The 22,962-nt window shown below is 38.9% G+C and overlaps 1 protein-coding gene across 1 annotated transcript in view; it reads right to left on the bottom strand.

The window, feature by feature from the left end:
* Positions 1-22,962, bottom strand: part of cab39l (calcium binding protein 39-like) — a 60,458-nt gene that overhangs the window by 7,611 nt on the left and 29,885 nt on the right. Inside the window, exons 3-7 of the mRNA XM_063051113.1 lie at positions 16,690-16,854; positions 14,773-14,891; positions 7,304-7,472; positions 6,536-6,595; positions 6,349-6,414 (exon numbers count right to left, since the gene is read on the bottom strand). Of these exons, the coding sequence (XP_062907183.1) occupies positions 6,349-6,414; positions 6,536-6,595; positions 7,304-7,472; positions 14,773-14,891; positions 16,690-16,854 (579 nt within the window). The remainder of the gene's footprint in view (positions 1-6,348; positions 6,415-6,535; positions 6,596-7,303; positions 7,473-14,772; positions 14,892-16,689; positions 16,855-22,962) is intronic.

Raw genomic sequence — 22,962 nt, 5'->3', positions numbered from 1 at the left:
AAAGAAAACAACAGCTAGGCAACAGCTGAAGTGTTGTGTACAGTTTTGGACACCACAATACAAAGAGGATTGAATTATTAAAAAGGATAAAATGGCAATTTATGGGGAATTTCCCAGTACCGTTGAACTTTAGCAATGCAAAGATTGCATTCACTGGACCTGTTTTCTTTGGGAGAAGTGGAGGACAGATTTAATTAAAATGTGTAAAATCCTAGGTGCTTAGAGTGAAACAAAAAGATCCACTTCCCTCAACATACAGATTAACTCCAGAATTCACAGACTGAAGGTAATTGCAGAATATTTTCAGGGCAAATGAAGGACGGGAGATCTAACAGGAGGACAATGAAGATCTGGAACTGAATGGAGAGAAGTGCCATGCCCTAAGTTTCTAGCCTCAAAGCTGGAAAGCGTGATTAGCTGGATAGTTCTTTATTAGCAGGTACAGACACGATGAACAAAGTACCCTCCCCCTAGGCCAGGGGTCCCCAACCTTTTTTGCACCACGGCTTAATATTGACAATTCTCTTGTGGACTGGCCAACCGGGGGGGGGGGGGGTGTTCAAGTTCAACAGTGCGTAACAGGGAATGAGGAAAGGTACAGCTGACTCATTGTTTCATATCGCCAAATCATATTGTTTCCTCGCGGCCCAGTAGCGCATCTTTGCGGCCCAGTGGTTGGGACCACTACCCTAGGCTATAAATTTATATGATTTTATGACATTGTCAAGTTATGATGTTTGGAATTAAAATAGCCACACCCTCCACTCCCATCAGAACTTCCACACAGCCTGCTTTTGACTGGTATAATGTCCAGGACAGCTTCATTGCTATGAATTTTAAGGTTATTGCTAACATGGCCAAAATTGATTGGAAGGGAACATGAGCAGGGATGATGGCAGAACATCAATGGCATGAATTTCTGGGAACAATTTGGAAAGTGCATGACAGACACATCCCAAACAAGAGTAGTATTTTAAAGCAGGATGATGCAACTGTAGCTAACTAGACAAGTCAAAGTCAACATAAAAGCCAAAGAGAGGGCATTTAATGCAGCAAAAATTAGTAGGGAGTTAGAGGATTGGGAAGCTTTCAAATACCAACAGAAGGCAACTAAAAATGTCATAAAAGGAGAAGATGGAATACGAAGGTAGGCAAGCTAATAACATTAAAGAGGATACCAAAAGTTTGTTCAAGTACATAAAATGTAAAAGAGAGATGCGAGTACCTATCAGACCACTGGAAAATGGTATACAAGGCAATGGGGGACGAACTGAATAAGTATTTGGTATCAGTCTTCACTGTGGAAGAGACTAGCAGTATGCCAAAAGTTCAAGAGTGTCAGGGGGCAGAAGTGTGTGAAGTTGCCATTGCTAGGGAGACAGTGCTTGGGAAACTGAAAGGTATGAGGGTAGATACAAGTCACCTTGGCCAGATGGTTTCCACCCCAAGGTTCTGAAAGAGGTTGCTGAAGAGATTGTGGAGGCATTAGTAATGATCTTTCAAGAATCAATGGATTCTGGCATGGTTTCAGAGGACTGTAGAATTGCAAATGTCACTCTGCTCTTCAAGAAGGGAGAGAGGCAGGAGAAAGGAAATTACTGGCCAGTTGGTCGGACCTCAGTGGTTGGGTTGATGTTGGAATCTATTGATAAAGATACGGCCTCGGGGTGATTGGAAGCACACACAAAAAAATATAGGTGTAGTCAGCATGGTTTCCTTAAGGGAAAATCTTGTCAGACAAATCTGTTGGAATTCTTTGAATAAATAACAAACAGGACAAAGGAGGATTGGCGGATGTTGTGTACTTGGATTTTCAGAAGGCCTTTGACAACGTGCTGCACCTGAGCCTACTTAACAAGAGCCCATGGTATAACAGGAAAGGTACCAGCGTGGATAGAGCATTGGCTGATTGGCAGGAGGCAAAGAGTGGGAATAAAGGGATCCTTTTCTGGTTGGCTGCCAGTGACCAGTGGTGTTCCACAGGGCTCCCTGTTGGGACCACTTCTTTTGTGTTATATGTCAATGATTTGGATGACAGAATTGATGGTTTTGTAGCCAAGTTTGCAGATGATACAAAGATAAGTAGAGGGGCAGGTAGTATGTGGAAGTTGAGAGGCTACAGAAGGACAGGAAGGAGAATGGGTAAAGAAGTGGCAGATGGAATACAATGTCAGGAAGTGTACAGTCATGCACTTTGGTAGAAGAAATAAAAGTGTTGACTATTTTCTGAATGGAGAGTAAATCAAAAATCTGAGGCACAAAGGGACTTGGGTGTCCTCACGCAGATTCCCTAAGGATTCAAGGTTGAGTCGGTGGTGAAGAAGACAAACACATCGTTAGCATTCATTTTGAGAGGACTAGAATATAAAAGCAAGGATGTAATGTTGAGGATGTACTGGTGAACCCTCACTTGGAGTATTGTCAGCAGGCCCCTTATTTAAGAAAGGATGTGTTGATATTGGACAGGGTTCCAAAGGAGGTTTATGGAAATTATTCCAGGATTAAAAGGGTTATCACGAGGAGCATTTGTTGCCTCTGGGCCTTAAGTCAATGGAATTCAGAAGAATGAGGGGGAATCTCATTGAAACATAGTGAATGTTGAAAGGCCTTGACGGAGTGAATGCAGTGATGATGTTTCCTATGTTGGAGGAGTCTAAGACCTGAGGACACAGCCTCAGAATAGAGGGACATCTATTTAGAAGAGTAGAGGAGGAATTTCTTTAGCCAGAGAGTGGTGAACCTGTGGAATTCACTGCCACAGGCAGCTGTGAATGCAAAGTTATGAGGTATATTTGAAACAGAGGCTGATAAGATTCTTGAATAGTCAGAGTATGAAAGGATAACGGGGAGAATGCAGGAGATTGAGGCTGAGGCTGAGGCTGAGGCTGAGAGGGAAATGGATCAACTATGATGAAATGACAGAGAAGACCTGATTGGTCAAATGGCCTAATTATCCTTCTGCATCTTATGGTCTTATGCCAGATCCTTTCTTGTTGCCTGGCAGTGGGAGGAGATTTTAAACAATTTAACAATCAAGGTCAGCAAAAGTAGTCTGATGGTTTCAGTTGAACATCAACAGATATCTGCTCTTCATCTCATTCTCGATCTGTATTGCTTATTTATTATTTAGGTTTTTTTTCCACTTTTTGTACTTGCACAGCTTGTCGTCTTTTGCACACTGTTTGTCCATCTTGTTGTAAGCGGTCTTTCATCAATTCTATTGTATTCTTTGTGGATGCCCGGAAGAAATTTAATCTTGGTGTTGTATATGGTGACATAATGCATTTTGATTTTTTCCCCAGAGTGACAGGGTGACCAGAATTGCATACAGTGCTCAAACCATGATCAAGTTTTGTATACAGTTCTAGAAAAAAACATCCTGCTCTTACATTGTAATCCCAGCTAAATATGTAAAAGACTAATATTTAGAAGGTAGCATAAGAAAAAAAACACTAGTGATGTCATTAGGATATTAAACTAATTAACTCCAGTGAAGAGACAAGGCAAGCAGTATACAAACCCAATGTAAAATTAACTGAAAATTTGTCTATAAAGGGATAAGTTACTCCTAGCAAAATTTCAGAACTCCAGCTCATGGGAAAAATAGTCATAAATTAACTTTTTCAAAAAAAACTCTCCTATTATTATTTCAATTATCGAAGTATTATGGGAGAATACAAAATTCTTTATAGTCTTTGCATGAAGGCATCCATTCAAAAATCAAATGTTACATCAGCAAATTAAATTTAAGTGTTAAATTCTTTGGTGGTAGCGTAGTTAGACGCCAACACATCAATTCACATTTAATGTAATCAATAATCAGATCCAGACCTAACAAAAGACCTGGAGGAGGGTTTTGGCAACAAGTCGAGAGAGGAGCATGTCAGACATTGTACATAGTAACAGGAATTCCAGTTTATAACTCCCCAGAGATTGAAACAAAATCTGTTACTGTGGTTATTTAATTATATTAAAAATAAACCACAGGCCATAGTAATTAGGCTGTGTACAACAAACCTGATTTATCAAAAAAGATAAAGAATCAATGGATTCCATGTATAGTTTTAACCCGTTTTCCCCATGAAAGGAGATACCACTTTTGGAAACAATTCAGAAGGAATTCACTAGGCTGATCTGTGAATCGACAGGCTTGTCCTATTAGGAACAGCTAAAAAGAGATCTGTATTTTTTTGGAGTTTAGAAGAATGAAGAGTGAGCCTATTGGAAGAGATAGGATCTTCAAAAGGCAAAACGGAGTAGACATTCTAAAAATTTCTACAACCGAGAGAGTTTTCAATGAGAAAATATTGTTAAAAATAAGCGAGCATCATTTAAAACTGAGGCAAGCAGGAATTTCTTGTTAGTGTGAAAAATCTTTGAAATTTTCCACCCAGAGGGTTGAAGTACCCCTCGAGTACAGTACTTAAAAAGTTAGTAAACTTTTCGAAAGATCAAGTAAAGTGAGGGCTATATGGAACTGGCACAGAAGAGGTGTTGACACTTGGGGCAGATCAGCCATTATTGCATTAAATGAAGGACAGTTTTAAGGTGCGAGTGGCTTACACCTCATTTTCTTATGTTTGTTTAAAAATGAAAGCAAAATAGTTGAGACACTCTGCTACACTGGTAAAATTAAAATAGAATCATAGTACAAGGTTCAACTTTTTAGCCACTACTACAGAGCTTCAAGCTTCCACTTTGATGTATTTTGAACTGCTAATCAACATTTTAAACTAAAAATAAAAACCAACATCTTGCACAGTTCAATACAGGTTATAAATTCAAATAATCACCTTTTGAATCTCAACTAAATGCTAGACAGTTCTGAAATTACAGTCAAACAGAAAAGATATTAAAATGCAATGATATTGATACATAAATGAATAAACTAATTATACTTGCAAATTTTTATTGCACTGCCTCTTGTGTTTCTGTTTGCCTTTTATAAAATGGTCAAATGAGGTCAAACTAACAAGTTCCGCTTTTGAATTCTATTCCTATTATTCCATTTTGTATACTTTTTAAAATACTGTGCAGACACCCTGCACCTGATTTGGGGACAGAATTTCTGATTTTCTGACAAACATGGAACATAGAACAATACAGGTCTTTTGGTCCAAAATGCTATGCCAACTTTTAAAATCTACTCAAGTTCAATCTACCCCTTCCCACCCAAAAACACCCATTTTTCTTTCATTCATATGCCATTTTAAGAGTCTCTTAAATGAACCCTACTATATCTACGTCTACCACCACCCCTGGCAGTGGGTTCCTTACACTTACTTGTCTGTATATAAAAAACCTACTTTGCGGCTCTTGAACTTATTCCCCACTTGAAAGCCAACACATCAAAGTCTTTAACCACCTTAACAACTTGCATGGTAACTCTGGACTTGGACCCCAAGATCCCTCTGTTCCTCCACAATGCTAAGAATTCTGCCACTAGCCTTGTATTCTTTCTTTAAATTCAATCTTCCCAGATTGAACACAATCTGACATTCTTTATCCCAGCTCTGCATCCTATCAATGTCCCATTTTAACCTACAACAGCTTTCTACACCATCTACAAATCCACCAATCTTCATATCAGCTGCAAACTTACTAACCCACCCTTCCATTTCCTCATCCAAGTCATTTATAAAGATCACAAAGAGCAGGAATCCCAGAAAAGATGCTTGTAGAACACCACTAATCACCTACCTTTAGGCAGAATAAACTCCATTTACTACCTTCCATGGGCAAGCCATTCTGAATCCATGCAGCCAAGTTTCCACGGATCCCAGGTCTCCTAACTTTCTGAATGAGCCTACCATGGGGAACAATGTCAAACACCTTGCTATGATCCATATACACCACACCCACCACCCTACCTTCAACAATTAGTTTTGCCACTTCCTTGAAAAAGTCAATCAGGCTCATGAGGCACAACCTACCCTTCACAAAGCCATGCTAAGAACCCTAAGCTCAGGCTATGCTTCTCCAAATGCTTGCAAATCCTGTCTTAAATACCTTTCAACAGTCTGACCACCACTGAAACAAGCCTCACAGGTCTATAATTCCCAGGATTATCCCTATTACTTTTCTTGAACTAAGGAATGACATGTCATCTTCCAATCTTCTGGTACTACTTCTCTTGCCAATGAGGATACAAAGCTCATTGCCAAAGATTCAGCAATCTCTTCCCTCGCCTCCCACATTTACCTGGGGTATATTCTATCTGGTCCCAGGGACTCATCTATCCAAATGTTTTTCAACATGACCGTAAATCTACCTGAACAAGCAATTTGGTTTCCCTTTCTGTAAATAATATATATGGAGTACAAATTAGACTGATTTTTTTTTTATTACCTTCAATGATTGTCTTTTTGTCACATAGTTCTCAGAGTGCAACAACTTCTCATAGTCATTAAATACCTGGGAAGAAAAAAATTAATCTGAACAAAAATCAGAAATTTGGTTATTTTAGAAAAGTTCTTTAAACATGCAAAGGGATCAAAGGGAAGTTTAAGTCAAGAACCAAACTAGTTTTATTTACCAAATCATAGTTCTGTTCTAAAAATTGTCCACAAGTGACTTTATGTCTGGTAAGCAAGTCCTATAAAAGACACAGAATTTAAATTTATTCCAGAAATACAATTAGCATCTCAAAGCATAAAACTACATAGTAAGTTAATGATCTTTTAATTGAAAATCTTCTAAAAATAAAGCTTCAGGATCTGAGTGAAATAAAGTTTTTTTAAATACACAGATTAAACACTTGCACAGAAAAGATATTTAACTGCTATGGCAGTGAAAGATAAATACACACAGAACCAGAGTTGAAATCTCACTGACATTTGTCATTTTGAATTTAGATTAGAAAACAGTTAGACTACCATCCAAGTTGCTCAAATATTATAAAAATGAAACTAATCTGCAAACCTCTCTGTGGCATCATTCGCTAAAACTAATAAAACCAAATAGATATACTTCACCTTTCAGACTTCAGCCACTCACATGAAAAGCTCTTTAGAAAATACTTCATGATGTTCCAAGACAGAAGATCAGAGATGTACTAATCTAAATAGATGTACTTTCTTGAAAAGAAATGCAGAATATCACATTTCCTCCCTGGTTTACATTACTGCAGCAGTTAAATTAATTTCGTCAGTACTACATGGCACATGAAGAGAAATGAGGATCCACTACACTGAGTAGTGGTGCCAATAACAATGGTGTGGAAAGCATCAATGATATTAATAATTAGATATCTTGATTCAAGCATGTGAATGAAGACTTTTTTTTCAAAAAAAAGTTTATTCACCTTAAAAGTTGCAAAGGCATCTGAAGCAATGTCAAATGTTGACATTTCTACATATTTGAAGAAATCTCTGAAATGTTCTGAATAAAGGATTATTTTGGCAAGTGGTTCATGCCTGATGCATTCCCTCAGCATGATTCCACAATTCAAGGCAATCTCTGGTGTTTCATACCTAAATGAAAGAAAATATACATTGGAGAACAAGTACTAATAAAGGATCATCATCTGCATAGACCAGATTCTTTTAAAAACATTAAAGCTTCATTCACAAACAGTGCCCAATTACCATATTTCTATTGTTTGGCTTTCTTTGGAGACCATTTACAATAAATTAAGCTTATCAAATAAACAAATTATGTTATTAATCTTTATGATCTGATAGGGGAATGAGGAGAAAACATATTTTGTTTCTAAAGTTTATCCACAAATCCTGAGGTAAAATGCCCAGAAAAGTTATTCTTATTATGTATTTGAGTTTTCCCCAATATGCTTTCTCCCACTATCTGCCAGGATATTCACAGAAATTAAAGTTAGTTGTGCATTAACTATTATGACTAAAGAAATAAGTCCTCCTGTGGCTTTTATTCATATTCATATTCCATGTTCTCTAATGGAAAAGTGACTTCTGCTTTCTTTTCCAAAGAACTGATCCATTACTCTTGGTGTTCCCTTCAGATTCAATTAGATTTTCTGTACATTTCATAGACTGTTTTATTTGCAAAAATATGTAATAGTGCAAAATTCAAGGTTGGTATCTTACTTATACCAAACCTGCATGTGAAGCACAAGAGCCATGAAACACATACTAATTGCAGAATAAGTCAGAAAATGAAAATACTTGAAATGCATAAAAATGCTTCATTTTCAATAATATAGGGGGCAGAGGATTTTCTATTTTTATATAGAAGTCTTGGTTGGACTATGCCTGGATGACTGAAAATATTTCCAAAATTATGGGAAGGAAATATGGTCCTTAGCAGAAATGTAATTTAGGTTCACTAGAATGACTCCTGGGTGTAAAAGTTAAATCATGGAGAGGTTACGGGAATTTGGTTGTACTACCTGGAGAACTTAGAAGATTAAGGGATCATCTGAGCCAATCAGTAAGCCAAAAATTACCGTAGGCCTTTAGAAGTGAAATTAAAAAACACTTGTAATAGAAAGGGTGACAAAGTTTGGAACATTCTGTGTTAGGGCCAATAGTTAATTTTAAATCTGAGACTGATAGGATGTGTTAATCAATGGTATTGAAGGATATGGAGCAAAGGCAAACTTAGAGTTGGGCTATTAATCAGCCAAGATCTCACAAAACAGCACAAAATACTGTTCATTATTCCTGTTCTTACATTAAGACAAGATATTGCTGATGAAATGCCATCATTGCTAATGTTCTGTCTTCAGGATCCTTTGTTTCAGATTTCCAGTATCCACAAATACAGACTCAGTTTGGAGATGTCACACATGACATTCCTTCAAGATTCTGAACACACATTTTTCAGTGTTCAAAGTACCTACATATGAATCTATATATTTACCATTTATACATTGCTGGAACAGCCTATAAAATTTAATAATGCCTCTATGAATAACACTGTTTATAATACACACGAATAGTTCAGAAACCTGATGAAATGATGACCATCAGAATGGTTTAAAAGACTTCAATGATCAAAATTTACTGTAACTGTTGAGAGCAAAACACGTAACATGTGTTATTTGTCAGAAGTGCAATATATAAATTAAACCAAAGAGGTGGTGAGATAGACCATGATGCCCATTCACAGCTGCCAACAACCTTTGGTTATTACAGTTACATAATACGTATTTAATGGTACTCTGGAAGGAAGATTCTCTGCCTACTACCAACAGTCAACCAATGTTTATTCCATCCTAAACATTCAATGTAACCAAACATTCAAGATGTGTGCTACCCCATGGATGATCATCACCATGATCACAAACCTTAATTGGCATCTCTGCACCTGGCCAGCATCTCTCTGACCCACGAGTTGAAACAAAATTTATTTCTAAATTCTTCCACAGCTTTAATATGCCTTAAAAGGCTGTACTGTGCTGTAATGTTCTAAAACCTGTGCCAACCAACTAGCGGGAGTATTCAAGGACATTTTCAACTTCTCACTGCTACAGGCGGAAGTTCCCACTTGCTTCAAAAAGGCAACACAACTCTAAAACATCATGCATACAGCATCGTCAGCCAACATCCCTGTAATTTCATTCTTCAAGCATCCAGCCCCTATTTTGTTTCATCTTTCACTTCTCATCCATGAAACTTCTTGGCTTGTTTTTTTAAGGAATTTTTTGATGTCATTATCACCTCCACCAGCTTGCAATAATAACACAACCACTGCACCAAGCTGATATCTAATAGCAATAAAGTTTGGGTTGTCACTAAGGAGATCTCTAGGTTCATTTCATGGACTTCCCCTGCACGTCTCCTCCCCACCCACCCAGTAAATCGAAGAGTTAGTTGCTATACTAAACTCTAGGACTTTAATAATGAGCAACTTTAATTCATCCAATTCTCTTTGACATGCAATATGGTCAATTAACAGTTGGAGATGAAACTCTTCCCCCATCGTAATGCTAATAAATACTATGATATAAAAAGGAAATAAAAACTTGAACTATAAAAATTATTTTATTAGGAGATGTGAAAGGCAATTGTTTAGATAGGCACATTAATGTGAGAAGAATGGAAGCATATGAACATTATGCAGGCAGAGGAGTTTAGTTCAGAATCAGAATTAATGTTGTGAACTGGCATATGTCATGAAATTTGTTAATTTAGCACAGCAGTAAAATGCAATACATGATAACCCAGAGAAAATAAATAAATTACAGTAAATATATACATGTTAAATAATTAAATGTAAAATAGTGCAAAAACAGAAATAATCTTTAAAAATTGAGATTGTGTTCATGGGTTCTATGTCCATTTAGGAATCATATGTCAGAGAGGGAAGAAGCTGATCATGAATCGCTGAGTGTGTGCCCCCAGGATTCTGTACCTCCTTCCTGACAGTAACAATGTCCTGGGTGATAGGGATGCTTAATAATGGATGCCACCTTTCTGAGGCACCGCTCCTTGAAGCTTTGATACGACAGAGGCTGGTACCCAAGATGGAGCTGAATTTTGCAACTTTCTGCAGTTTCTTTCGATCCTGTGCAATAGCCACTTCCACAGTGACAACCAAATCTTCTCAAACAGATAATGAAATACAGCCACTGCCTTGCTTTCTTTATAGCCGCATTGGTATGTTGGGACCAGGTTGGATCCTCAGAGATCTTGACACCCAGGAACTTGAAATTGCTCACTCCCTCCACTGCTGATCTCTCAAAGAGGACTGGTGTGTGTTCCATTGTGGACTTTCTGAAGCCCACAATCAGCTCTTTGGTCTTACTGACGTTGAGTGCAAGGTTGTTGCTGCGACACCACTCCACTAACTCTCGCTCCTGTACGCCCTCTCACCTCCAGCTAAGACCACTAACTCTCGCTCCTGTACGCCCTCTCACCTCCAGCTAAGACCACTAGCTCTCACTCCTGTACGCCCTCTCACCTCCAGCTAAGACCACTAACCCTCGCTCCTGTACGCCCTCTCACCTCCAGCTAAGACCACTAGCTCTCGCTCCTGTACGCCCTCTCACCTCCAGCTAAGACCACTGACTCTCGCTCCTGTACGCCCTCTCACCTCCAGCTAAGACTACTAGCTCTCGCTCCTGTACGCCCTCTCACCTCCAGCTAAGACCACTAGCTCTTGCTCCTGTACGCCCTCTCACCTCCAGCTAAGACCACTAGCTCTTGCTCCTGTACGCCCTCTCACCTCCAGCTAAGAATCTACCAACAATGGTAGTATCATCAGCAAGCTTATAGATGGTATTTGAGCTATACCTAGCCACACAGTAATGGGTATAAAGAGAGTAAAGCAGTTGGCTAAGCACACATCCTTGAGGCGTGCCAGTGTTGTTAGTCGACGAGGAGATATTATTACCAATCTGCATAGATTGTGGTCTTCCGGTTAGGAAGTAGAGGGAGATACAGAGGCCCAGGTTCTGTAGGCTTGTCAATCAGGACTGCGAGAATGATGTTGTTAAATGCTGAGCAATAGTCAAAGAACAACATCTTGACATATGTGTTTACATCGTTCAGATGATCTAAGGCCGTGTGAAGAGTCACTGAGATTGCATCTGCCACAGACCTACTGTGGCAAAAGGCAAACTGCAGAGGGTCCAGGTCCTTGCTGAGGCAGGAGTTGATTCTAACCATGATTAACCTCTCAGAACATTTCATCACCGTAGATGTGAGTGCTACTGGGCGACAGTCCTTAAGGCAGCTTACACTACTCTTCTTGGGCACTGGTATAACTTATGCCCTTTTGAAGCAGGTGAAAACATTCTTTCGTAGCACTAAATTGAAAATGTCTTTGAATATACCCGCCAGTTGGTGGGCACAAGTTTCCAAAGCCTTACCAGGTACTCCATCAGGGCATGCCACCTTGCAATGGTTCACCCTCCTGGAAGACAGCCTGACGTTGGCCTTTGTTTATAGTTGGCCACTTGATTACTCATTCAATTGGTTGGGTACAACACTGTGGGCCAAGGGGCCTGTTCCTGTGCTATACTGTCCTGTGTTCTGTACATTTTAATTTATTTACATTTACATTAGTATCCTGGTTAGTGTTGCACAAAATGTTAACTCAATTTAATTCTCCTGGTACTGGAATTCAAACACTCTTAGGTAAATGCCTGCCTGTGCTTTTAAAAAGTCATCCATTCCAGTTGCTATTGCTGTGTCAGGGACCTGGGGCAAATCATGTTCTTGCTACTACTGTACTCAGATTCTGGTGCTGGCGCTCCTGCATCAAAGAATTGCCATTGCCCATGCTCAGTGTGGAGATGCTGCCTGTGGGGGTTAATTTTGAGAGGGTTGGCAGCTTTAAGTGGGACTCTGAGTTGGACCCTGATTAACAAGGAAATAAGCTCAACAACACAGAAATCTCTGCAGTTGAAGAGAACTGAGCAGTCAAACAAAGCGAAGGAGATTCACATCCAACAGGAAGTGATAGGAGAGACCATATACCTGAGTGAGCTTTCAACACGTGAAGTAGTAGCAGCACAATTCATTATGGGGAAATACGTGCATTTTCAGTAACTTACAGTGAAATTAACTAGTAGATTCAAACCTTCTCTACATAGATTCAACATAGCACTCCAAATAACTAGACTACACATTAGTCCAAATCAGTGACGTTCAATAACACCAAATACTCTTTTTTTTTGCAAACTAGTACATCCCAATTAAAGGTTACAAGTTCCTTGGCACAAAAACAAATTGCTGGATGAACTCAGCGGTATCTGAGGAGGCAAAGGGGTAGTAGACGTTCCAGATCAAGACCCTGCAACAGCACCAGGAGTGCAAAGCAGCTAGCTAGTATAAACAGGCAAGAGGAAGGGAGGTCTAAGATGGTGCCAGCCAACAATGTGACCAATGGTGACATCCTGCAGATGTTTGAGTAACTACTTCTTTTACTACTGCTTCTTCCAAATACCATTCTATTACTAAGCTGCGTGTAACTGAAACCTGCGGTTTACATTTTGGTGCTGTGCTTTTGGGTTGATTGAGTGATCTGGTGCTTTGCTGTCTCCAAGGGAGTTCGGTGAGGTTGGGAGTGGAGTGTGCAGCCTGGAAGCAAGGTGCAAGCCCGTGACCAGCTCTATTACTTCTCTCCAATGGGCATCCATTGCAAGGTTGAAGTTGACAAGGATGACAGTGGAGGTTGGGCAGGTGTCCTACATCATCTACCTGTGTTTAACCAGGCTTCCTTACCCTTTCTTTAGTGGCTGTAAGAGGAATGTGCAGAAGTCTTTGGCTCCACCTTGCAAGGATGATGAGCAAGATTTATGACCATGGACTCATTTCGGGGGACTTTGAGGCTCACGTTACAGGTATTTCCAGATTTTGGTTACTTATTTTTTTGCTGTTTTTGAGCAGTTTGATTAGGGTGATCAGTGAGGATTGGGAAACTTTTGAGAAGGCTGGCTCTGAGGCCTGAGGTCAGCTAGCAGCACAGCACCGAACTGAACTATCCAGTTTAAAATGGCGCTACTGAAGGTGGTCAACTTACTAGCTGTTCCCAAAGCAAGAAATACAACTAAATGCTTATTAATAAACTCTTTTTTCTGTAGAAAAATAATTATGGTAAATAACCACCGCTAACAATGAAGAGGCATGCGAAGGCGAAGCTGAGTCAAGGTTGAAGCGTGCGGTGCGAGACAGAGTCACAGAGCGGTCCAAGGCATGATCGAGCCGTGCAAAGCAGAGAAAAGTCAGAGTGGAGGAGATTTGGAGCCTGTGTACCTAAACTGAGAGCGAGGTTTGATCGATCTAAGCGCCAGGCCAATTTGGAAAGGTCGGGTACAGGGCCGTGGGGTCCAGGCCCGGAGCATATCAAAGCAACAGTGCTTGGGTCTTCGAGTGAGGAATGACCCAATATCTGGACAATTTAAATGCTGGGCCAGATGAATTGAAAAGAGGGTGTCAGGACCAGAGGAGAAGGTCGGGCCAATTCTGCTGATGGCTCTGCGACGCTTACTCCACTGTACACTGCACTGAGGCTAAGACTGAAGGCCTGCTCCAGGTTCCATGACGTTTACTCCGCTATGCGTTAAACTGAGGATGAGGCTGTGGGCCTGCTCCAGGCTTCATGGCTGAGGACTCACTTTTGTTCTAAATGCTATCTGCTTACTTTAATTGTTTGCACGATTTGGTTTCTTTCCCCTCTACACATTGGGTGTTTGTTTTTTTTTTAAAAGGGTTCTTTTGGGTTTCTTATATTGTGGTTGCCTGTAAGGAGACAAATTTCAAGGTTGTATAATGCATACTTTGATGACAAATGTACTTTGAACTTTGAAATTAATAGAATACTGGACCCCTGGTATGATGTTTGATAATCTATGTGTTGTTCGCTTACTTTTTGCTGTTTGTACAATTTGTTCTTTTTTTTTTGTGCTTTTATGTTTGGTGTTTTCTGTGACAGGTTCCAAGGTGTTTCGTTGTTTCATGGCTGCCTGCGGGAGGATGAACCTCATAGATGTATTCTGAATGCATACTTTAATAACAAATGTACTTTAAATCTTTGAGGAGGCATGGGCTGACATTTGATAGGTGGTACCAAGTGAGGAGGGCGATGATGAGCAGATGAAGCTTGGTAGAGAAGAGGAAGTGGGTGTGTTGGGAGACAGCAGTTGATAAGTTAAAGGTAGTGACAGATAAAGAAACAAGAAAAAAAGGAGCAGATGAATCAAATGGGGGTAGTGGGGAAAGAGCTTTAAACATACTACAGGCTTGGTAATCAATTTATTTTGTTCATTTTAAACATTCAGTCTTACTTTTGTTTAAAAAAGTATATATATAAAAATTAAATCATCTTATGAAACTGATGGATAATACATACCCCTTCAAAAGCATAAACAAAATATGCTCATGAGAACATATATATTCCACTGTAGGAGTGCGCATACCAATCTGCCTCCGCAAAATGTTGTTGAAGATTTGGGTGACATCCTTCTTCCCCTATTTTATGAAATACATAATAACCAAGTCAAAGACTGACCACCAGCAGATGGGTATTTTGAAAATAATTGCAACAATATGAAACTATTAAGTAAAATCCATAAACACAAGATTTTAGAGCCGATCTTTAAAACCAATTACAAACTCAAAATTAAGAATGTAGTTAGCTGATTGAATAACTTAAAAGCTCACAATTGTGGCCTGCACCTTCTAATAAAAAGTTCGTTCTCCATATTGGACTGCTATATTTACCTTTGTATGTGTTCAGGATCCTACAGAAGCATACTCAAACCAAATTCATGGCTGAACACCACTGTTAGACCACAGTACTCGACTGCTGGACTAGTCCAGCCCTGAAGCATAGATTTCAGAAGTTTCCCAATAAATCAGCTGGGAAGTTTCCCCACTGAAACTACAGTAGGTTAGATATGGCACAGGAAAAGTGAGACCATTCATCTTAACAATGGGTACAGACAACAAAGAAAAGCCAGTTCAAGATAAGTGACATTTTTTGATAAAATCTCTGATAATCCATGATTCAGAAATCCCAATGCTTTGGCAGTTGCATCACTGCGCCCCGACCCTCATGCACCCTCCAACAAACCAGGGCCACTGTTCGTTCCTTCTGAAGAACAATGACCTTAGTTGCTGTGTTCCTGTGCAACTCAATTGGTTCTGATTCCTACATCCTTATTATATTTACTAGGGCCTTCTTCCCTGCTCTCCCTCAAAACTTACTGGAAAATGTGTTATTCCACTGCTGAGCACTTTCTATTCCACTTCTAAGGGCCTTAAACAGATGCACTCAATATTGGCAAATGGAAAAATTCCCAAATTATTTAAATTGCATCTAATTTCAGTGCTTTATAAAACAAATTTCTGATGCTACATGAAATATTTTACCTTTCCTAAATGTAATTTCATTCTAAGGTTCCCAACCTGTTGCAGCTTACAATGATGATTCCAGACAGAATGGTTCCTTGTTAATCGGCCCAGAATCTCCTATTGCAAGCTGGAAGTAAAGCCAAGTATAGCACGCTCTATACAAAGTACAAATCTGAAGGTCTGGAGTGGTTTGACTATCTAAGTCCAAAAAAGTATTTCTAAACAATCCAAAAACAGCTCTTCCGATCAATCACATTTTCATTTATATTCTATTGTGAGGATATAAACCTGTGACAAGTCAAGATGATTAAATTCTACAGTCAAGGAGGTAGTTAATATAATGAAATGTGTGAAAATGATAATACAAATACAGAATTGCAGACTTAGAGAATTTATCTGGAGCTGAGGACTATCAACTTTGAAAAATACTGAGGAACAAAGTAACGTGTGTGTTGCACATTTTAATGAAAGAAATTATATCTTTTGCTGAAGCAGAAACATTCTCCCTTTGCTTCAAAGAATCTTTATTTTATCCAGGCTGTAGCAAACTCCATCTCTAGGCATGTTACATACACATTCAGACTGAACAGATGCAAAAAGTCATTGCTCTTAAACTTAGCCCTTATGGTTAAAATTTTGACCATAGATTACTGCAGAAGTCCAAATGTTTATAAACTTTTCCTTCTACTTCAATGCATGATATAATAACTAAAGGGAAATTGTATACTGTTTGCCTATACACTCCCGTAAAAAAGAAACACAAAAGCATTTTGAGAGAGTATCTTCCTCACTATATAGTTGTACTCGCATCATAGTTGTACTTTGAGCAAGAGGGACGTAGTTATTGCCACCTGAAATACATTTTTTTCCACAGGACAGCTATCACAAATACATCCTCTCCAGGATTTCTTACCTCAAAGTCAATCAGTTGCAAGTGTGCAATTAATGATATCAGCAGTCCACTATTATATAGCTCCTGTGCCAGCTGTGCAACTGTTTCAGTCTGAGGCTCCTTATCATTGGTACCACACAATGTCTCTTTCATGGTTAACAGGCATTTCGACACTTCCTCAGAGGCCTTGAGTCAAAGGAAAAACATAAGTAAATTTGTTTCCAGGTTTCAGCTGCGGAAAAGAGTAAGATTAAAAAAATTTAGATAGAAGTCAATTTTTGTTGAAGACAAGATCAAAATTAAATTTGGAGAGATCTCTCTCTGGAGTTGCACAAGTCATAACATGTACAGTGTTAAGATAAAATTTCTGAAATAAAAATATTAACATATTTCTATAAAAATTTTAGCAATAAGCATCACTTTTAAATGTTAGTACCATTATTTACACCATACTGTCAAACTTGCCCTGAGTATTGTAAAAATGTCAATGTTGTTTTTTGTTTTATGCAAATACTCTCTTCATAGAAGTGGAAAAATAATTCTGCTTTCAATAGAAAGCACTCCATTTGGATGCATAATGCTTGGTATGGCAAATGCTCTGCACATTACTGCAAGAAACTGCAAAGTTGTGGACACAGCTCAGCACATCTCGGGAACCAGACTGGCCTCTGGATGCTGTCTATAACACAGCCAGTATAATTAAAAGCCCCAAGCACCCCAGAGGTTTTCTCTTCTCCCTTCACCCAACGAGCAGAAGATAAAATATCCTGAGAGCATGAAAGCATGTGCCATGAGGCTCAAGGGCAGCTTGCCACAGATTCACTGTAAATTCAGACTCCTTCTTGTACGACAAGATGAACTCTACCTCACGATCTACCTTGTTAGGAACTTGTACTTTATGGTTTACCTGTACTGTCTCTGTAGCTTTTACTCTTTATTCTGCATTGTTATTGTTTTACCTTGTTCTACGTCAATACTTATGTAATGATCAGTATGGAAGACCAGCTTTCCACTGTACCTCGGTACATGTCAATAATGAATCAATACTAAAGTAATTTTCAATTCTTAGAAAGCTGTGTTTCCAATGGAACTGACATTCAATACTGTTCAAAGCCTCATCTGGTATCACAGATAAAGGATAGTCCATGCTATTTACCTAATACCCCCTCCCCCCAATAGACACTGTGAGACTATTTTATTGTCACGTAATCTATCTACATGGATGGGATCAACAGTAAGTTAACACTATTCTATGACCAAAAAAAAACCTTGTTTCACCAAATAATACAGAAAAATACTAAAATAGAACTATTCAGGAAGACACAGAGGTACAACTCACAGGAACCATAAGCAAATGGTTCACAGGATCAAATCTGTGAAATGTGTAGATTTGGAAAGTGATGCTTAATAACTATAGACCACTTCTTGCAGCTGTCAGTTATATTTTCTTTATGAATGATTTCTTCTCTTTACGTACATCCTGTGCAGCACACAACTATCAACATCAAAAATGATCTTCACAAAGAATTTAGTCTGTTGAATAATTTGCTCACTTCACGATATTGTGGTAGTTAACTGCTTAATCCCATGCCACTCAGTTAGCCTCTTCCGGATGGGAGGAGCTCACATACTGTACAAGCAAGGTTATCACTAAAGTTCAGTTGAATAGCCTGCATGCTGCTGGCATGCTCATGGTGTCTGCACTCTCACTCAGTATCGAACACAATACACTAATTCATGCTCATTGCATCTACAACTCCATTTAAGTTACTTCAACTCAATTGCTGCATCAACTTACCAATAAAAAGTTCTAATAAAAGGCAGAAACAGTGCGCGTGTTGACTGACCCAATGTTGCATTAACTCATCTCAACCTACCACAGTTCTCCTCTAACAATTTTTATTCAGCTTGATGGATGCACAACATTTAGTTGCAGGGTCACCAAATGAATCGCTGTTGAGGAGTTCCTAATAGTGATGTACATCATTGTCTTCACATGGTCAACCTTGCAGGGATATGGGCTGACCACAGAATTGGGGCAAGTTGGTTGGCATGGACTCATTGGGTTGAAAAGGCCTGCATCCCTGTTGTATTGCTCTATGACTCTACAAGATCAAGTGCTGTAGGGGCATATCACATAGCCCTCCCTTTTCACCGTCTTCCTCCATATATACATGTTTCCACTTCCTCTAATCCCATCAGATGGCTCCGCTAATGGCACTGTACCGTGGTAATTACGTTACTGGACTGGCATCCAGAGTTCTAAATCACTGATCAAGAGACTAACTCAAATTTCACTATTGTAACTGCATAATTTAAATTCCAGTAATGAAATAAGTCCAGAATATGAGGTCGTCCCAGCAATATTAACTATGAAACTGCCAGACTGTCATTAAAGCAAAATAAACTACAGATTCTGGAAATCTGAAACTAAAAACAGAGAATGGTGAAGATACGGAATTATCAGGCAACATCTGTATAGCGCAAGGGTTTCCCAACCCTTTTTTTATGCCATTAACCGAGGGGTCCATGGACCCCAGGTTGGGAACGTGTGGTGGAGAGAGAAAGAGTTAACTTTTCTGATCAATGACCTTTCATCAGAACTTAGAATTTTAATTTACATTGAAAGGGGTGGAAAGAACAAAGGGAATAAATGCTAAGACTGAGAGTATGATGAAATAAAAAGTCTATTGCAGTCTACATGAAGACTTTTGACAAGGTACAACAAGGGATATCAGTCTAAAATTTTTAGATCCCATAGGCTCAAGGCAACTTAGCAATTGTAACCAAAATTGGTTTGGAAACAGAAGGCAGAGGAAGTATGCTTTTGTCAATGAATGCTGGTAACCAGTAGTGCAATAGAGAAATTGGTGCTGGGACCTTAACTGTGTGTAGCATTGATGAGTTGCTAAGATGGGCACAGATATGGCAGATGAAATTTAAAACTAACTAAAAAAAATGTTGATGTGATACACTTTGGGAAGACTATTAAGGTTAGGATGGTATCCACAGTGGGCGATATTGCCCCCCACCCCAGGGGTGGTGGGAGTTTCTAAGGGGGCGATAAAGATAAAAGGGGTAGCAATGGGAGCAGCTGAGGGATTACAGGGTTAATTTCAAAATGAATTACTTATTATAAGCATTTGATCCTTAGTGCCTCATAATTGATTACAATGGTCATGTAATCACTTCATCCCTCATTAACCCACCATTCTCTTGGACTTTGCTCAAAGTGCATTAAGAGTTGTTGAAGGGAAATGTGACACTTCTGTACTTGGCATATCATGAGAAATCTGGACTGAAGAAATTGTGTTACTTCCAGGCCCAGCCCATGCACCATTGGCCTTCACCACTCTAATGCAGTGTTAGATAGTACGATTACCATACTCTAAACACAGTGATGCATTTCCTGTGAATTAGGGAATGGTTTCAATGGGGTGAAGTTCAGAATTTGCCCTTTCAAATTGTCTTGACAGCATTTCTCTAGCTCATGGTCCAACTGAGGTATTGCTGCCCTGCTTTCTGTAGCTTCAGGCAAAGTCAAGTTTTGCTTGAGCTGTTATGACATCATAACTTTCTTTTTCATTGATCGCAGTGGACTTAAACAACAGGTGATTGACCATGATCATTAATCCATAAAGAAAATGGCAGAAGCAGACTAAATGAAAATGTGTGGAGCATCTGAAATATGGACATACCAGCACCAGGTAACCAACTTCAAATTAGACAAAGGAATGTTGATTGGTTGTGCAAGAAAGATTGAGGAGAGGAGTAATGCATTGCTCATCTGGGAAGTGGCAATGGACTCAAATGGGCCAAATCCTTCAATGTTAATATATGGATTTTTGGATAATATCTCAAAGGACAGAAGACGATGAAGGACAATCCTGGTGGGGCAGCAGCTTAAAAGACACTTACTATTTGCAGCTAAAGAGGAGATACGAAAGGAAGCAGACAACTGCAATTCCACTTAACTAGGTTACAAAGGGGAGGTGATGGAGCAGGCTGACGTGGTCAACTATGCAGAATTCATGGTGGATAAATTAGTTGTTATTATCATATAGGGCTTGACTATAAAGCTATTCAAAAGTTCAAATTTATGATTACCCAAGGACATGAATGGGTCTGTCTTTTAAGGATTGAGTAGACTTTTTGTAACTTACAAGAAAAATACTCGGAAATTGAAAAATCTAAAATTAAATAGTAAATACTCAAGTTCTGCTGGACTTGCAAAGTAGTTCCAGATTAAATTTTCTGTGCATTCTTAGGAACCCACAAACTAAGATTTCACCAACCAAAGAAATATCAAGTCCCCCTCATGAAGTCACAAGAATCAAGGATTAGACAAAGCAAACCCTAAATAGCTTTACCAAAATCTATATCCTCTTCCAAACACTCTCCCCTCACTATTGTAACTAAGTTGAAAGAGTTGGTTACTTTCCCTTCAAAACTTTACCATGAGCTTGGTCATACCAACTCCTGTTCATCTTACAAAAGCTTCTTTCTTACTCAGCCCTCAATTCTATATCCCTCATCTTAGATTTACTTTTCTCAAAACCATTTATAATCATCCATTTTCTAAATGATTCTCACAGCAAGACAGCCAATTCCCATTGGCTTACACCACAATTTGATATTACATCCAATTTTAATTGAAATCCATCAACAATGTGCACAAGCCAAAAAAAGTTTGCTTCTACTTCTGTGCAATTGTCATTTTGTCATTTTCTTTCTCCTCTACTTAGATCCACAAGTAATTGATCCCCTTCTTTTGTCTCAATAGAGCAAATTCAGTCTTGCTGCTAAACACAGGACCAATTTGAAGGTATGCTGACAACACCCAGCCTGTCAGCAATTTCAATTCCACAACTATTATACTAGTGACATTATAAACTACACCTCTTCCTGAAGGTATAATTTGCCTTCCCTCCCCAATAACTAGGTGGATTAAAAGCAATACTAAATTTGCAACATTTAATTCTCCAATTTTTAGTATTAGTTGATACATCAATTAGAATTATATTGTCCAATGGATCTGTGTTGACACTTTCCCCATACTGGTTCACTCTATTGTTCCTTCTTCATAACTGAAGATTTTTAAATTTACATCTGAATGCTCTCAAAGCTATTATTGCTTCCACCACACTTGCAGGTAGTATATTCTGATAATTTTTTGTATATACAGGATTCTGTTTGTAGAAAATTGTCACCATTAACAGTGATACACCACAGAACTAATAACAAACATCCGTAAAAGGAAGGAAATCTGCTGCCCTCAACACCTTGATCTGTAAACAACTCAGTTTCCACAATAAGGTACTGTATCTAAATATTAACTAGCGTCTAAAATAGCCAGGCAAGCCAGTCAGTTGGAAGGTCAATTGGAAAGGTCAATAAATGCAAGCCTACATCAGTGATGCCTATATCCCCTAAATGTATAACTGTGATTTCTGTGCATGTATAGTTTAACCCCAAAAACCTGAAGTTAGCATTAGTGATTCAGGCCTCATCCATAACTATGCCTTTTGCAAGTTTGCCCTGGGAGTAAACAAAAAATTAATTTCAATTTAAGCTATTTATAGGCTCATATTTCAGTAATTACCTTGATAATGATAACTAGCAACTTGATTATACACTGCTTACCAAATTCTGATACTTAGTTATTTTTAAATGGGGTTTAAATTCAATTATGAAGTTCAATGATATTTTATTAGAATCAAGATTGTTTAATGTCATTTACAGCACACAGGTGTAAAGGAGAACTAAATAATTGTTATTCTGAATCAGATATAGTGCTAACACAAAACACAAAAAGATACAGAACACAAAAATAAAAAAAGTTAAATACACAAGACATTGTAGCTTATATACATAGATTGATTGCATGTCCATAAAGTGATGTTAGGCACAGGAGTTTGTGTACACAAGGTGACTAGTGGGACATGATAAACTAGCAGTGGTTGGGAGTGCAAGGAGGTGTAGGTTGGTGAGTGGAGGTATTGTTCAACCTTACTGGTTGGGGAAAGAAACTGTTTTTGAGTTTGGTGGTCCCCGTATTGATGCTACGTAGCCTCCTCCCTGATGGAGTAGGGCAAACAGTCCATGAGAAGGGTGGCTAGGATGCTAAGAGGATGCAGGGTGACTTGGATAGGTTGGGTGAGTGGGCAAACTCATGGCAGATGCAATTTAATGTGGATAAATGTGAAGTTATCCACTTTGGTGGCAAAAATAGGAAAACAGATTATTATCTGAATGGTGGCCGATTAGGAAAAGGGGAGGTGCAACGAGACCTGG

This window comes from Mobula hypostoma, chromosome 6 (genome assembly GCF_963921235.1).
Source record: "Mobula hypostoma chromosome 6, sMobHyp1.1, whole genome shotgun sequence".
NCBI lineage: Eukaryota > Metazoa > Chordata > Chondrichthyes > Myliobatiformes > Myliobatidae > Mobula > Mobula hypostoma.
This window is presented reverse-complemented; position numbering and strand designations above follow the sequence as displayed.